The sequence below is a fragment of the Protopterus annectens genome, chromosome 2.part1 (assembly GCF_019279795.1).
Source record: "Protopterus annectens isolate FY-2018-M chromosome 2.part1, PAN1.0, whole genome shotgun sequence".
NCBI lineage: Eukaryota > Metazoa > Chordata > Ceratodontiformes > Protopteridae > Protopterus > Protopterus annectens.
In genome coordinates, this window is record NC_056729.1 from 694376577 (window position 1) to 694394648 (window position 18072).

Sequence of the window (18072 nt, forward strand, 5' to 3'; positions counted from 1 at the left end):
CTGTGGTCCACTATTGGCCCCCTAGGCCTTCTTTATGTTTATTTCCCCTTGCCTCTCATTCCCAGAGTACTACAGAAAGCTCATCGCATCAAGTCTACCTTGATCTTCATTACCCCCTTTTGGCCTCTGCAGGTGTGGTTTCCCCTTCTTTGGTCTCACCTGAAGTTACCCTCCTTGGGCACTAGATCCCATTCTGGATCTAATTTCCCCTCCCTCTCACCTTTCAATTCCCAACCTACAGATGCTTCATCTGAAGGCATGGTTTGTCCACTTCCAGTAATCCTGAATCAGCCCAGTCTACCTTCTCCAGGTAAGAAAATTATCCTGGCCTCTCAGAAGGCTTTCACTAGAAAAATCTACTCCAGTAAGTGTAAAAGGTTTTCTATTTGGTTTAAACAGTACAATTTAGATCCTATTTCAGCTTCCATTTCAGATATCTTGCTTTTCTTGTCCTTCCTTTTTCAGGAAGGAGCTAGCTTTTTGACTATCAAAGTGCAATTAACAGCTATTTCTAACTTCCATGTGTGCGAGGAACCGGCCCTCTCCTGTCGCTTGTGCAAAGCCTTCTTAAAAGGGTTTTTTCTGCTTCGACCCCCTGTCAAGGATCCTTCTCCCCCTTGGGATCTTTCTTTTTTGCTGCAATCTCTCACGCAAAGTCTGTTTGAGCCTGTTGCCACATGTGATACCAAATTCTTATAATGGAAGGTGGCATTTCTAGTAGCCGTAACCTCAGCTAAAAGGGTTTTGGAGTTGCAGGCTGTTTCTATTAAACCTTTGAAGGCTTTTTGAGCCAAAGTGCTAAGAATTTTAATAAATCTGCACTATTTTATATTGCGTCTTTGGCCTTTTGTTGCTTTTTTAGTGTTTTTTGGTTTTGATGTGGTTATTATTGTTTCTGTTAAATCAACCTTTCATGGTTTTTCATAAAGATAAGGTGGACTAAACCGTCATTCATTTCTGCTTGCCACAGAAGCGAATCTGAAACAGTCAATCCAATTGCCAATCTTCTTTGCAAATTTTGCTAACAAAGGGAAATATCTTTTGCATACACTAGATGTACATAGACAGCTGCATTTCTATTTAGATGGGGCAAAGAACTTCCGCAAGTCTGACCAGCTGTTTGTGGCATTATCTCTTAACAGGAAGGGTCAGGTAGTGTCCAAACTGATTATCTTTTCATGGATTTCAGCGTGCATTTCCTATGCTCATTCGTCCAAAGGTTTATCTTTATCAGGGCCAGTTAGAGCTCATTCCACTAGGTCTTTGGCTACATCAGCTGCCTTTCTTGGCCATCATTCCGTAGATGACATTTGTGTGGCAGCCAACTGGTCTTCTTCTCACACTTTTGTTAGCCACTATAAACTCGACATTGTACCCAGGAACAAGGCTTCCTTTGGCTCCACAGTTCTTTGATGTGTCCTTCCTTGAGGCTGCCCAAGATTAGGGTAGCTGGGGACTCTGACCCAAGAGTGAGGAATAGTGACATGGATAACATCAGATAAAGAGTTGTGTACTCACCATAACTTGGCATCTGTTTTATCCTATGTCATTATTCATCACTATCCCTCCCTCTGTTCCCCATCCTGTAGTATCTAGAGGATGTGGAGGTGTCCTATTTGGTGGCCAAGGTCTTCCTTAGCTGCTTTCTAGCACAGGGCAAACTCTATCTGAGGGGTTAGAGGGCAGCAAGGAATCATGGTAGTGGGAGGAGCTTGAGCCTTGAAGCTGTCTGTAAAGTGCCGGCTCAGATCCAATGGCTGATCCAAGACCCAAGAGTGATGAATAGGATAACACAGATGCCAAGTTATGGTAAGTACATAACTCTTTTTTTTTTATGGAATTTAAGTTATTATTATTATAATTAAGGGTTGTTGTATCTTTAATATTATCAGACAAGATTATCCCTAAGTTAGTGATTTTACCATCTTTCACGATTTATTTGTGTAATCTCTTATCTATTTTATTAATATTATAATTAACAGGTAATATTTTAGTCTTATTCTCATTAAAACGGAGTCCAGATTTCTTCTGGAATATTTCTCTTGCTTTGAATGCTGCAATAAGAGAAGACTTGCAATCAGTCAAAGTTAATAGACTGTCATCTGCAAATAATTGTGTTTTGGGGATTAAATCATTATTTATTAGTATGTTTTTGATGTTTTTATTTCATCGTATTTAATTTGCAAAAGGTCCCATAACTGGAGGAAAAAGCAATGGGGACAAGGGGCAACCCTGTTTAGTACTTTTAGTAATCATGGTTGATTAGGAAGTATATGAGCCTATCTTAATGTATGCAAAGGAGTTTTCTTAGAGAAGTTTGATTAATTGTAAGAAATTATTTGAAAGATGACATTCCTCCAGTACTAATAGTAAGTGTACTCCCAATTAACTGAATCAAATGCACTATTGATATTCAGACTAACCATAGTTTGTTCTTTTTTTTGAATTATTGGTATAATCAATTATTGATAGTATTCTGTCGATATTATCATAGGTGTTCTTGTTCATATATAAATCCAGTCTGATCATTGTTTATGAACATTGAAAGAAATTGTTTTATTCTAGAGACATAGATTGCCATGAATATTTTATAATCTACGTGTAATAACAAAATTGATGTATATTTAGGAGATTGTGTTGAGTCCTTGTCAGGTTTTAAAATAGGGAATAATAGGGTATATTTCCAGGATGGTGATACCTTTGTAAGTTCTTTAACTTTTGCAAATACCTCTAGTAAAATGCTCAAAGCATCCTTAGTCATCATTTTGTATAGATGTCCTTCTATTCCCCTTGTTGCAGTATTCATAACATGATGGATTCCCTGCCTATGTGACCCAGACTAGGTATGTGCAATGTTGCAAATAGAACAGCCAACATTGGCCATAAAAGTGACATCTGCACGTACCATCCTCAGAACTTCTCTGCCACCTGTCCAAATGACAGCTTCTACCATTCATCTGACTGCTGAAGTTTTTCTACATTCTGTTAAGTGCCTTGTTGAGGAAATCTTTTATTTGTGCTTTTGCTACTTCATACTTGTAAGAGGGTAATGTCATCCAAGAAGAGCAAGTGCCTCTGTGGAAGGCAGATTCCACACAAAGTCAACAATGACCAATGTTTTTTCTATCTTGGTTCCGATCATGACTACAAGGCCTGTGCCATTTATCAGGGTTCTTTCCTGAAACACTTTGCAATCGTCTGTGTGCCCTTAACATATATCTTGAAAAGCAGAGACTAAAGTGACTAGTACTTGTTATGGAAGATACTCCAGGTCTGTCGGGTGAATCCCCGAAGAATGCTGCAATAAGAGAAGACTTGCAATCAGTCAAAGTTAATAGACTGTCATCTGCAAATAATTGTGTTTTGGGGATTAAATCATTATTTATTAGTATGTTTTTGATGTTTTTATTTCATCGTATTTAATTTGCAAAAGGTCCCATAACTGGAGGAAAAAGCAATGGGGACAAGGGGCAACCCTGTTTAGTACTTTTAGTAATCATGGTTGATTAGGAAGTATATGAGCCTATCTTAATGTATGCAAAGGAGTTTTCTTAGAGAAGTTTGATTAATTGTAAGAAATTATTTGAAAGATGACATTCCTCCAGTACTAATAGTAAGTGTACTCCCAATTAACTGAATCAAATGCACTATTGATATTCAGACTAACCATAGTTTGTTCTTTTTTTTGAATTATTGGTATAATCAATTATTGATAGTATTCTGTCGATATTATCATAGGTGTTCTTGTTCATATATAAATCCAGTCTGATCATTGTTTATGAACATTGAAAGAAATTGTTTTATTCTAGAGACATAGATTGCCATGAATATTTTATAATCTACGTGTAATAACAAAATTGATGTATATTTAGGAGATAGTGTTGAGTCCTTGTCAGGTTTTAAAATAGGGAATAATAGGGTATATTTCCAGGATGGTGATACCTTTGTAAGTTCTTTAACTTTTGCAAATACCTCTAGTAAAATGCTCAAAGCATCCTTAGTCATCATTTTGTATAGATGTCCTTCTTTTCTCCTTGTTGCGGTATTCATAACATGATGGATTCCTGCCTAGGTGACCCAGACTAGGTATGTGCAATGTTGCAAATAGAACAGCCAACGTTGGCCATAAAAGTGACGTCTGCACGTACCATCCTCAGAACTTCTCTGCCACCTGTCCAAATGACAGCTTCTACCATTCATCTGACTGCTGAAGTTTTTCTACATTCAGTTAAGTGCCTTGTTGAGGAAAACTTTTATTTGTGCTTTTGCTACTTCATACTTGTAAGAGGGTAATGTCATCCAAGAAGAGCAAGTGCCACTGTGGAAGGCAGATTCCACACAAAGTCAACAATGACCAATGTTTTTTCTATCTTGGTTCCGATCATGACTACAAGGCCTGTGCCATTTATCAGGGTTCTTTCCTGAAACACTTCGCAATCATCTGTGTGCCCTTAACATATATCTTGAAAAGCAGGAACTAAAGTGACTAGTGCTTGTTATGGAAGATACTCCAGGTCTGTTGGGTGAATCCCCAAAGAAAAAGGTAATGAGTGAATCTTCCGCTGAACCTCTGATCCAAGACGTCCCACTTGAGGCCGGTGAAGGCCAGGAGATATGTATACAGTGTCTGGTCCTCCTCCTGGAGGGGCTACTGATTTAGAGGCCGCTAGAGAGAGTTCCTTCAGCACGTCTGCTATGAACAGTAAGGGGGAACTGCAGCTGGCTCCTTCAGATGTTCCTCCCAGTTCCTCTCCTACCCTTTCCATTGAGGTTTTGCTAACATCGAGGCTAGAGCCTAGACCTGCGTTGCCCATCCATGCCAATTTAGGGTAGGCCTTTCTCTGAAAAGGAAACACAAACAAAAACATGCATCTCCCACACATGATCCTTCTCAGAATGGCAAGTTTTTTCTTAAGGTAACTTTGACAGCTGTTTATCTCCTGTCAGTTCATACTGTTCTGGCAGACACACTTAGCAGATCCATGACACAAGCTCACAAGTGGATGATCCACAGGGATGCGTTTCTGCATATTCTCCACCAGTGAGGTACGCCTCAAATAGATTTCTTTTCTTCCCCTATGAACAGACAACTTCCAAAGTTTTGTGCCGAGTCCCACACCCACTGGCTTGGAAGGTGGGCACCCTAGCATCCTCATGTAAGGGGATATTTCTCTACACATTCCTCCCCTTCCCCCATTTCAGAAAGTCCTGCTGAAGATTCAGAAGGACAGCCCAAAAATCTTGGTGACCCCCTTTTGGCCAAGGCAGTACTGGTTGCCTCTTCTTCTGCAATTTAGCCAAGGGCAGTCATCACAAGTTACCTCACAGGGTGGATATACTCACACAAGACAAAGGATCTCTTATTCACCCACATTTAACAGCACTGAACCTGACTTTGTGGGTGATAGGCTTCTGATTCCTTTCAGGCACCTTTTCTATGAAGACGTGCTTCTAGTCCAGCAGGAGGCCAGGATATCCAATACAAGGAGATCCTATTTGTCCAAGTGGAAGAGTTTCTACATCTGGTGTCTTAATAAGAGACTAGATCAGTTTTAAATGGATATTCCCCTAGTCCTCTCTTATTTGTGTGAGCTGCTTGAGGCTGGACTGGATAATTCTTCAGTTAAAGCCCATTTATCAGCTATTTCTGCATGTCTGCCTTTATCTCCCTCCTTGGCTTCTAGACTAGAGGTTAAGCTTTTCTTAAAAAGCATCCTTCACATTATACCTCTCAGGAAGCCTGTTACTCCTCCCTGGGACTTAAATTTTGTTTTGGAAAAACTGACTCAGACTCCCTTTGAGCCAGCAGCCTTAACTTCCGTAAAATTTTGCACTTGGAAAACTTTTATTGTTAGCCATCACTTCTGCTAGGAGAGTTTCTAAACTCTAAGCTTTAATGGCTTCACAACCCTTTCTGATTTTCCACAAGGATAGGGTATCTCTTTGTACCAACCCTTCCTTCGTGCCAAAAGTGGTTAATGACTTGCCCCTTAACCAGTGTATTCACTTTTCCACTTTTTTCCTTCTCCTCAAAACTCCAGTAAAAGGGTGCCACACCTTCGATGTACACAGATAACTTAAAGTCTGCTTGGATAAGACCAAATCCATTAAAAAGTGTGAGGAACTGTTTGTTTCCTTTCACCCCAGGGTGCTGGGAAAACCCATTTCTAAACAGACTATTTCATCTTGGTTCTCTAGGGCAGTTTCTTTTTGCTATGTCTCTCAGGGGAAAACTCTTTCTTCCTCTGTTAAGGCTCATTCCACTAGAGCTGTAGCTTTCTCTGGGGGCCTTCTATAAAGGTCTGGACACTGCTTCTATCCTGGAAGCAGCTATCTGGTTCTCTATCCATACATTTACAAAACACTACAAGCTGGACTCTATCTCCAGATCCAGAGCAGGATTTACCACGGCAATTCTGCATGGCTTAATGGAGTATTCGTGTGCTCCTTACCCCCCTTTCCCACTCATGAGCTATGGTATTCTCCCTCATGTCATGAATACTGCAACATGGAAATAGGAGGACATAAAATAGCTGTGTAAGATCTTGCCACAACCATAGATGTCCTCCTCTTCCATGTTGCAGTATTCTATCCTACCCTCCTTCCCCTTTGATTTATGATCTTCTTTGAATTTTACCTAGTTGCCTCTTATCCTTGGACTGGTGTTTTGACTGGGACATTCAATTCTGAAGATGACATCCAGACATCACTTTTATGGCTGAAGCCAACTGTTCTACTTAGCAGTAGTTTAAGTCTTTGGTATGCTGGCCGGATGTTTGGGTCGCCTAGGCAGGGAATCCCTCATGTTATGAATACTGGAACATGGAAGAGAAGAACATCTATGGTTGTGGTAAGATTTTACACAGCTATTCTTTCACGCATTATACCATCATTTCTAGGTGCCTTATTGGGTTTTAATTTATTAATTTTAATTTTGAGTTCAGAAATTGATATAGACTTGTCAGTTATTTTTATTTGATACTCTTGTCAGTCTATTTTAAATATATTTTTAATAAATATTTTAATTAAATCTTGTGTATCCATTGTTCGTTTGTGTTGATTAATCATTTTAAAATGAGACCTGAAAATATCCAGATTATCTTCTATTTCAGTAACCTTCTTTTTACTACTAGAGGAATATAATTCGATGTGTTTAGATTTAACAATAAGTTTTGTTCTAGTATCCAATTTATGCGTGGATTTAGGATTTGTATAATAATTAGTTATTTTAATCTTTTCTAAATTTATCATAGTTTTACGTTGTAAAATTTCTAAATATTTACTGTTTAAGCTATTTATTTCTTTTGTTAAGTTATTTCCTTTCTGACTATCTAATTTTAACTTATGAATTTTCTTCTGTAAATCTATCATATGTATACACATATATGTATATCTATCAAACAATGTCCCACTGTTTCTTTTTTTTTGTGCATACCAACTTGTAATTTTGGCAAAAAGGTATGCTTTTGAAGAGTCCCATACAAAAATCTCTGAGGTGTTACCTGTATGATTAATTTCAATAAAAGTTTGAATTTATTAAAGAACTCCTTAAAGTCTTTCATATTGGTTATATATGCAGGAATCCTTTTAATTGGGATGTTATTACTAGAATTCAATATAACTTCAAATTTTATCACGTTATTATCCAACAGTGGGCAAGAGACTACTTTAATGTTATCTGTTCTACTAGTGATCTCACTTGAAACATATACCCTGTCTAGTCATGACTGTGTCCCATGCCTGTTTGAGAAATGTGTAAAGAAGAGTGAGTCTGATACTGAAAACTCATTTATCTCTCTCATTATATAGGTCAGTGAACTCCATCAAAGCCGTGACTGAGGCAGGTTTCTTCCTTTTATAGCTAGTGTTGGTTTCCTTGTCAGATAAAATACAGTTAGCCGCCTGCAAAAATAAGGTTTCCCTTTGATATTCATATGATTTCCCCCAACTGTTGTTTAACTGTTTGTATTAATAAAAGTGTAGAGTTTCCTTTGACTCTCTAAAGTCACTAAACAAAACATCCCTTTTTCATTACTAAATGCATTCAGGATTTTAGGTAGAGGCAAAGTATTTTCCCATAAAATAGCCACCCACCCCTCTTCTCTTTTGTTTATAATGAGAACTAGACAATACAGAATAGTGTTTAGTGTCAAGTCTGTTCAAATCTTCTTTTATTAAATTTGTTTCCTGTAAAAAGATAACTTGGGAATTAAATATTTTTAAAAATTTGTATAAACTACCCCTTTTACAACCATTATTTATTCCATTGATATTAATTGATATGCATTTCAAGTAGGCCATACTACCAAAATAGGAAAACATAAATATTAAATATAATACTCTCAAACATTTGTAAATAATATGGTACTGAAAAACTATTATTATTATATCTAGTGAACTGCTTACTCATAGATACAAGTTTAAGATAATTGAAATTGTATAAACTTTCTGTCAAGAATAGTAGACTCCTTTTTTGAGAAAAAAAAAGAATAGTAGACTCCAAAAACATTAATTTGTAATATTCTGTAGAACATACGACATATAAAATAATAAAAGAGTAACTGTGATGTCTAAAGTAACTAATAACATGTTCCCAGAATTATATTTATACTGAGAGATAACATATGGTTGGCATCATACCCACTACAGTCTTTTTAAGAGACGCATAAATTCCCAGCTTATCAAATTGACTGCGTAATTTTGGCTGACTTTGTGGAAAATTTCATATTAGTCCCTCCTTTACTGTGTGTCAGATTTTCAATTAACTTGCAGAGCATGAGCTTCTAATATTGCCATGTATTTGAGCTCCTCACTTCATGCCCAAAGAGCACATACACACTGAAACCAACACAGATCATCACCACAACCATTGTCATAAACATATACGTATCTATTGCCCACATATGCAGAACAAGGCTCTTCTTTGATGCCAGCAGTTTTGGTGCTGGAAGTCTTGGTAGGGGGAGAGTTTTAGCTTCAGACTTGTGTTGCCTGCCCTGTGGGAAGGAAGGGAAGGAACCTGCTGCCATTTCAGCATTCTTCAGGACTGTCTTGGGAAGTTTCTAGGTGGCATTTACTTTAGCTGTAGTGAGTTACCTGTCTTGTAATCTGGCCATGTGGATGCATGTGTGTTCAAGTGGCTTATGGCCTGGAATTAGCCACACATGCAGCAACTGAAACACTGAAGTACAGGGCATGAAAAGATGGTAGTCAACAAGTCATTTTTGAAGGCTGTCTTGAGGGTAGGTACAGAAGGTTAAAAAATGTACATGTTCTTAAATGGAAAGACATTTTATTATTTAGTTATTTATTTACTGATAATTGATTACTGGGAAAGTTTGACTGGATAGAAGCCCAGTTTCAGGGGAAGCCGGGGGAGAAAGCCTCCAAATAATTACAATCTTCAAAAATAACAAAAACATCCAGAATTTAAATAATTATAGCAAATTAGACATAATGTAAAACATTGGTTATGAATCAATACAAGATATATGACAATCATTTAATATTTTCAGAAATTTTATACATTTTGTAGAAAAACTAAAGGTAATTTAGTGTAATACAAATAAGAACTGCAATATGAAGTGAGGGAAAAACAGGCTTATGGAATGTTTAGAGGGAAAGTCATGGAAGAGAATTTGATAGCAGTAAGGAAGTAAGTGAAGAAGGGAGAGTAAGGAGCTACAGTGAATGAAAACGTACTTGTTCACATTTAGGGATATAGTTTTTCCTGGATTTGAGCAAGAACATAGCCAGATTTATACATTAATTTATGCTGTTGTGAGTTCATAACATAGAATTATTGAAGCTATTTTATCTCCAGGTCTCCACTGTAAAAGGGCACTGTCCAGATGATTCTGGTCCAGTTATTAAAAGCAGTAAATAAATGTACTCCTGAGTTTGTCCTTGGTCAGCTTAATCTCCTAGACAGTTATCCTTCTTACAGTTTTATTGCCTGAATTCTATAATCTCTGTTTTTTAACAAGTTCATTATTGCAGAGCACAGAAATGTTTAAAGCTTTGTAGCCATAATCATACATATACATTGCATATGAAGTTCTCTTTCTTGATCCATCTCCATGACATAAATGGATGAAGTCTTATCTACATCCCAGATAACCTGAGATCAATTAGCAGCACGTGTGACAAACGGAAAGTGAGGATTGGAGTGATAGGCAGTGCAGCATGCCAGCACCTTATGAAGCGAGAGAGAGAGAGAGAGAGAGAGAGTTGCACAGCATGCAGTGTTTGCACCAGGGCTATGTGCTTAATGATGCTATGCCATGTTAACATGCTACCACCCCTCCATGGAGCTTGCATGGGAACATGCATACAGGAGAAGCTGCTGTAGGCCATCATGACAGCAATCATATTTGCAGCAGCTGCTGAAGTATGGATTAAGGCCATAATAAGGAACGCTTATGATAGTTGCCTGGATGACAGCCACTGAAGTTAGCCAATTGGTTGCCAAGGGCTGATGGATGGCTGACAATGACGAAATAAAAAAAAAAATAGAGAACAAAATGCTCTTTTTTCTTTTCTTATTTTTGTCATTACATTTACTTTGTTTTATATTATTTATGTATTTACGTTTGTTAACTGAGGTAATGGATTTTCCATGGTGGACCCATTTTGGCCACGGCACTGCAGTTACAGAAAAGTACTGAAGGAGTAATTTGTATGTACAGTGACAAAAGAATAAAAATTGCATAATATGGTAGGCAGTGTATACACAGAGAACAACCAATAAAAGTACACAATATTTAAATGCTTACTCTATAGCAGAGCAATTATTTGAACTACAGATCATCTTGTTATAAGAATAGCAAGTGCATAGGTTAGTAGTGTTTAGAGTTTAGAAGTTATGCATTTGGTTAATTAGGAGTGACCTGGAAAACAGGCATACTGATTATTAGTAGAAGTACTCAGCAAGTAATAACAGCAAGGTAGAACTGAGTTTGCTTAAGCTGGGTTGTGTTTATGTCATAGGTCGGTAGGTATGTCACAAGTAGCTGCCTTTTGTAGACAAGTTAATAATTGTTCTCTGAATTTGCTCTAGTCAGGTATGTTACAGAGTTCAGCAGGGAAAGAACCAGGATAGCAAAGGCATGACTAGTGGATGTGGTTGAGTTTTTGGTCCTGACCAGTATATTGTTGCAAGAGGAAGCAGAAGTGGGTATCTTTAATGTTTTCCCTTTGTCTAAAGGGAAGAGCACAGCTGCTGTAAAGGATTTTATGTATAAAGCAGAGGAGAGCAGTAGGTTGGCTTGTTCTTTCATAGGGTGACAATTAGCCCATTTGAGTGGGAAACGGTGATGCCCATTTTGTAGGAATGAAGAGCATGAACCTGCAAATCCCATTTGAACAGGTTAGTAGATCCTTGAGGTTTCTTACGGTGGCATTTGCAAACAGAGGTAGAGGGAGTATTCTAGCTGGAGTCCAAGTTTATTTTTACCTGTAGCATTTTTCCATTTAGGGTGAGGAAATGTGACGTCTTGCAGTATCCATGTAGGGTAGAGTTGGTTTTAGTTGTAAGATTGCCATTGTGTCCTATTTAGGCTGGGATCAAGTGTGACACCTAAAAATTTGTAGAAGAGGAGCTGTTGTTAATGTTGTATGTTATAGATTCATAGATTCATAGATTCATAGATTAGTACTAAGCTAACTGCCCTTGCGAGCCATTTTAAGCCTAGCCAATTATCCCTTGTGAGACTCAAACCCTGCACCCTGTGTTTGTAAGGCAAACACCTTAACCATTAGGCCACCCTCCCACCCATCTAGTTTAGAGATGCATGTAGTGAAAGCAGTAGTTAGTTTTGTGAGGTGCCAAAAAGCGTTATTTTTTATTAGCATTCACAGATGTTCTTCGTGTTTCACTGTTGCAGTCATCACATTTGGGTTATCTGTGTGCAGTAGCCCCCAGTCAGCTTGATTATCAAAGTCTTGGGTCCTGCATCAGTTGCTCTTATCTTCCATGACGTCAGGTAGTCAGGGGTATAAAGCATGCAGCCGACACCATTACATCAGTCTTTTTTGCCATGCGGTGCCCGAACCAGAAGGATTTCGCAAGTGCCGGTCGGCTGATACCTGAAATGTTCATTTTTGATTTTCAGATCTGAAGTCTTCAACAAAGCTAAGTACCCCATTGGGGATCCTTTTTCTTGCTCTAAACCAATGTCAGTAAAAGTTAACAATAGTATTTCTTGTGGAAAGCAAATACCTCATAAAGATATTCATTCAAACTGCATTCCTTGCTTAGGCCCAGACCACAACATACCTTGCTGTCAGTTTTGTGCCTTATTCAAACCTCATACTATACGTCGCTGGTTCAATTTCGCATGCAAATATTTTGGTACTCGGTTCAATTATCCAGAAATGGCTTTGGTAAGCCACCCGACTACAGTCATTCCAAAAAAACACAAAGATAAAGACAGAGACAGACCGCATAGGTCCATAGCTGCTGATGACACTTCTCCTAAGCTAGTCGCCAGTTCGCCATTATTCAGTGAGGCATTTTCCCAGCCCCTGATACCCACTACTTCAGATACGCAGGCCTCTACTGAGACCCATTCGGAGTCCGATAAGCTGCGAGATGCTTCTTTGACTGTGGAACCTGCGGATGTCTCTACCTTGGATGGGTCCGGAGCTGCTGTGCAGGCACTGGCTTCTGAGGGTGTATTCAGGTCTACTGACTTGCGTATTAAACTGATGCCATCTTCTTCTTCAAGGCCTAAAACTCGATCTGTGCCTAAAAAAATGATGCCCAGACTGCATGGTCAGGCCCCTATGGCTAAAAAACAAATGATAAGAATGGCTGAAGACCTTATTACTGTAACAGAGGAAGCCACCCTTCTCCCTCTAAGAGACCTAGAACCGATTTTCTTTCTGATTCTTCTGATCAGGATTCTGAAATTTCTGTTTTTTCTGATGACCAGGATTTGCCCTTATCTACCTATGAGGATTCTGATGCAGAGGACTCCATTTCCTCTGCTTTCCCTCCAGAGGATTTTTCGTTTGGTGAAACCTTGCATACTCTTTGGGAGCATTTCCACTGGGAAAGCCAGGATTACTCTGACTCCAAAAAGAGGCTTAGGGAATTCTTACTCCTGCCTCAACATGGGCTTTTAACTATCCCTCCTGTACTGGACTTTGTAGATGATGCCTTCTCGGAATCTAGCCTGGCCCCTGACACTTTACCTCTGGCTCCCAGAAAACCTGATAGGTATTATAGGGTACCTGACTCTCACAAGTTCCTCTTTAAAAATCCTACTGCAGATTCTGACACCATTTCACAGGGACCCAAGGGCATTAAGGCTACTACTACCAAAAATCCTACCCCCTCTGATAGAGATTCCAGGGCACTGGATAGATGGGGTAAGAAGGTATACACTTCTGCAACTTTGGCCATTAGGGCTTTAAACTACCAGTTTCATATGTTAGTGTCAACAGCATATTATTGGATTGCTTAAACAAAAAATGATGTTGATTCCTGACTGTGCTGAAAATAAAAAATTACAGGATTTAATGCATTCTGCCAAACAAGTTGGAAAACATAGTTTGCACTGTGGTTTTGATTCATTAGAGGCATCATGCAGGGCTGCTGTCACTGGGTCTGTACTTAGAAGGCATGCTTGGCTTAAGGAGCATTCTTTGCCAGATCATGTTAAAGCTAAATTACTGGATGCTTCCTTAAACCAAGACCACCTGTTTGGCAACAAAGCAGAAGTAGTACTTAAAAAGATGGACGAAAAAGCTAAATCTATGCAAACTGTTAAAGATTTCCTTCAAATACAACCTCACAGATTTTGTAGGCATTGGCCCTCTAAGAATTGGTCCTTTCCTGCCTCTTCCAGGCCTTCTCAGTCCAAACCTAGAACCAGCGGAACACCCAGGCTTCAATCTCAATGTACTCACAGGCCTAAGCAGTGGGGGGCTGCCACTTCCAAAGCAGAGAGTAGTAAGTCTCCCCCCTATAGTAAACTGTCTCAATGACTTAACTTTAAACCTTCCAAGCCCTGCTCAACTGACTGTTCCTTTAGGGGGAAAGATTGCCCTGCATGCAAAAAATTGGGAACTCATTACGCAGGACAAATGGGTTTTAAATATAGTTTCCCAAGGATACAGATTCCACTTCCACTCCTTACCAACCCCAAACGGCTGGCCAGAACTACCCTCAAATCAGTGGGCAGAGGCTCAAAAGCAAGTTCTCTCTCTTTTAAGCTTCAGGGCTATTCAGTTTGTTCCAGAAGAAGAATGGGGTAAGATTTCTACTCAAGACTTTTCCTGGTACCCAGAAAAGACAATTCCTGGCGTCCTATCCTGGATCTGTCTATCCTAAACAATTTTTTGGTAATCCCAAAATTCAAGATGCTAACTCTTCATTAGCTGCTTCCCATGCTAGGCAATGATGCCTAGTTGGCAACACTGGAAGCCTACCTGCACATCCCAGTAAGGGAATCTTGCAGAAGATACCTATGCTTCAGAGCAGGCTACATGTACTATGAGTTCTCTGCACTGCCTTTGGCTTATCTACTGCACCCAGGGTATTCACAAAGTGCTTTGCTCCAGTCATTGCATTTTGCACAAAGTATATTCAAATATACCCATACCTGGACGATTGTCTAATTCAGGCAGAAAGCCAGGACATACTATTAAATCATATGGCATTTGTAAATAAATTGCTAACTTCTCTGGGGTACACCATAAATGAAAATAAATCACATCTTGTACCCTGCCAACAAATTCTATTCCTGGGAGCAAGCTTGAATACAACTTCCCAGATGGCCTACCTCACGCCAGGTAACAAAGTTCATTTGACAGCCTACTTCAAACTACTGGCCACAAAGACCCAGCTATCTGCAAGGAAAATTCTGCAAACCCTGGGGTTCATGGCCTCCTATATTCTACTAATTCCATATGCAAGACTGCATTTGAGGAAACTACAATGGTATCTAAAAAGCCTATGGTGTCAACATTCTCAGGATCTCGAATCAATGATTCTTATCATACCTTGTCTACAGATAAGAGTTCCTTTGGTGGGCAGAGGCATTCCACCAAAACAAGGGACTGCCATTCGCTCTACCCCCTGCCACCCAAACCCTAACAACAGATGCATCAGACTATGCATGGGGGGGCTCACTTGGCAGGGCAGTGCATTCAAGGCAAATGGAACCCAAGTCAAATGCACCTGCATATCAAAGAAATGTTAGCTGTACAGTATGCTCTGGCAGCCTTCAAGGACCACATTCATCCAGGACATAAACAAGCAGGGGGAAACCCACTCATACCCTCTCTGCAGAATAGCCATGGCTCTGTGAAACACAGCCTTGAACTAGCAAGTGCACCTACAGGCTCAATTCCTGCCAGGAAAGCTAAATATACTGGCAGACGACCTAAGCAGAAATCTCATGGACCCACACAAGTGGAAACTGGAACCAAAGATATTCAACATGTTGAGAAACAAATGGGGGAGCCCAGAGGTAGACCTATTTGCCTCCACCCAGAACTACCAATTGGACAAATTCTGCACAAGGATTCTCCACAAACAAGCTTGGGAAGTGGATTCCCTGTCCTTCACTTGGAAAAACCTGCCAGTCTATGCCTTCCCCCTCTGCCTCTCCTCTCCAATGTCCTACTAAAGATCAAACAGGACAAACCAAGGACAATACTGATTGCACCAGACTGGCCACGCCAACACTGGTGTACCCCCTCTTGCGCACTGTGTCACTGCTGGTACCATGGTACCTGCCCCAGACCCCTGCTCTGCTGTCTCAGCAGAAGGGCCAGATTCTGCACCCACAGCTTCAAACCCTGAACATGGCAGCCTGGCTAATTACCTGATCTCTCTGTTCCCACCCCTCGGTAAGCAAGTGATGGATGTCATTTTGGAGGCAGGAGGCCTAGTACTAGAAAATCCTATGCTGAAAAATGGAAAAGATTCTGTTCCTGGAGCCAAACTCAGGCAATGGGCACAGCAGCACCCAATTTACCTCAAATTGTTCAGTACTTAACTGAGATGCTTCACAAGGGCCTTTCCTTTTCCTCCATCAAAATTCATGCCTCAGCCATTTCAGCTCATTACAATACAGAACCCACCCCTCTTCTCTCATCCACTGCTGAAGAAATTTCTCAGAGGGGCCAAAAAACTTAAGACCACCCAGGAGAGCCCCTACTCCAGCCTGGGACCGTAACTTTGTACTGGAAAAGCTCACTCTACCTCCCTTCGAGCTAGCTGCAAATGCAGAGTTGAAATTCCTTTCTTGGAAAACAGCCTTCCTTCTAGCCATCACTTCAGCAAGAAAGGGTGTCTGAATTACAGGCCCTTATGGCTGTGGAACCTTTCATCATCTTTCATGCGGACAGGGTGTCCCTCAGGACCAATCCCTCCTTCATGCCCAAGGTGGTATCCAGTGTGGCCCTTAATCAGTCTGTTCATTTGCCAACCTTCTTTTCTAATCCACAGAATAAAGAGGAATGAATACTGCACTCCTTGGACGTGCACAGACAACTTAGATTTTACTTGGACAGGACGTGCACAGACAACTTAGATTTTACTTGGACAGGACTAAACCTCTCAGGAAATCTGAACAGCTGCTGGTTGAATTTGCTGCAGGGGCAGAGGGGAAGGCTATTTCAAAGCAAACCATTTCTAAATGGATAGGCCATTGTATTAATGTCTGCTATAAGCACCATGGAAAACCTACCCCACAGGGGATAAGACCACATTCAAACAGGGCTGCATCTACCTCTACAGTCTTTCTCAGAGGTGTCCCTACCAGGAACATCCTAGAAGCTGCTACCTGGTGTTCTGTACATATCTTCACCAAGCATTACCACTTGCCAATGTTTTCTAAATCCAGAGCTGGCTTTGCCACTGCAGTCTTGCAAGGCCTTATAGCTGGTCCTAATGCTATCTAATTGCCTCCTCCCATCCTTAGCTTTGGGAATCTACCCAAATGTGATGACTGCAACAGTGAAACACGAAGAACATAGTACAGTTGTGTACACTTACCATAAATGTAGATGTTCGAGTGTATTCACTGTTGCAGTCCTGGTTACCCTCCCTCCAGCCCCCTGATTTCTATTGACTATACCTCTATTCTTGTTTACTATGCTTAAAACTTTTTGGTGTATTTGCTTTTTTGTTGGAGGTGTAACCGTGTATATAATTGCTCCCCATTATGGGGACACCTGACATCTGGGCCAAGAAAAACTGATGTAATGACGTCAGCTGCATGCTTTATACCCCTGACTACCTGACGTTATGGAAGATGAGAGAGCAACCGACGCAGGACCCAAGTCTTTGATAATCAGGCCAACTGAGGGCTACTGCAAGCAGATAACCCAAATGTGATGACTGCAACAGTGAATACACTCAGACATCTACATTTATGGTAAGTATACACAAGTGTACTTCATTTGTATGTCACACAGCCATGGCTGCAGGTATTGGAGGATATTTTGTAATTCTTGTAGTATGGTGTTATAGCTGGTGGGGAAGAGATAAGAGACTGTGTCATCAATATGTAGAATGACACTGGATGTTTTTACTTGCGTTTATCATTTAATAGTTGGGGCTGCTCTCCATATGCTTCTGAAGTATGTGATTGTAAGTACAGCCGTTACCAGTAAATATTACGACTGTTTTGTAATTCTTCATATAATGTCCACTTCTGGTCCAGCAGCCATACCTTCATTAAGCAGGTATACTGTGATATTCGTTGAAAGTAGTAACATAATAATAATAATAATAATAATAACCTTAGCATGGCAGGTATTTATTTGTTGTTATTAGGCTTATAGTTTAACTGGCTTACCATTGACATATCTAGTACCACTGCTGGCCTTTCTAAAATGTATTTCTTTATTTTGTGATTTGACAGTTTGGCTGGAAGCAGAATGAGTATGACCTCCTGGCAGCTGGAAGGTAAATCTCCCAAATGAAGGGATTTTTATCATACTTTGCATCTCTAATTTGCATGGCATATATATATAAATTGACTGTTTTATTTAACATGTTTAAAGCATGTTGACAGAAAAAAGGCACAGAAGTTGGATTTCTTTTCCAGGTAC

At 39.9% G+C, this 18072-nt stretch overlaps 1 protein-coding gene across 1 annotated transcript in view; it reads left to right on the forward strand.

The window, feature by feature from the left end:
- Positions 1–18072, forward strand: part of LOC122794902 — a 2498277-nt gene that overhangs the window by 929000 nt on the left and 1551205 nt on the right. The window contains exon 7 of the mRNA XM_044063498.1: positions 17883–17926. Within this exon, the coding sequence (XP_043919433.1) occupies positions 17883–17926 (44 nt within the window). The remainder of the gene's footprint in view (positions 1–17882; positions 17927–18072) is intronic.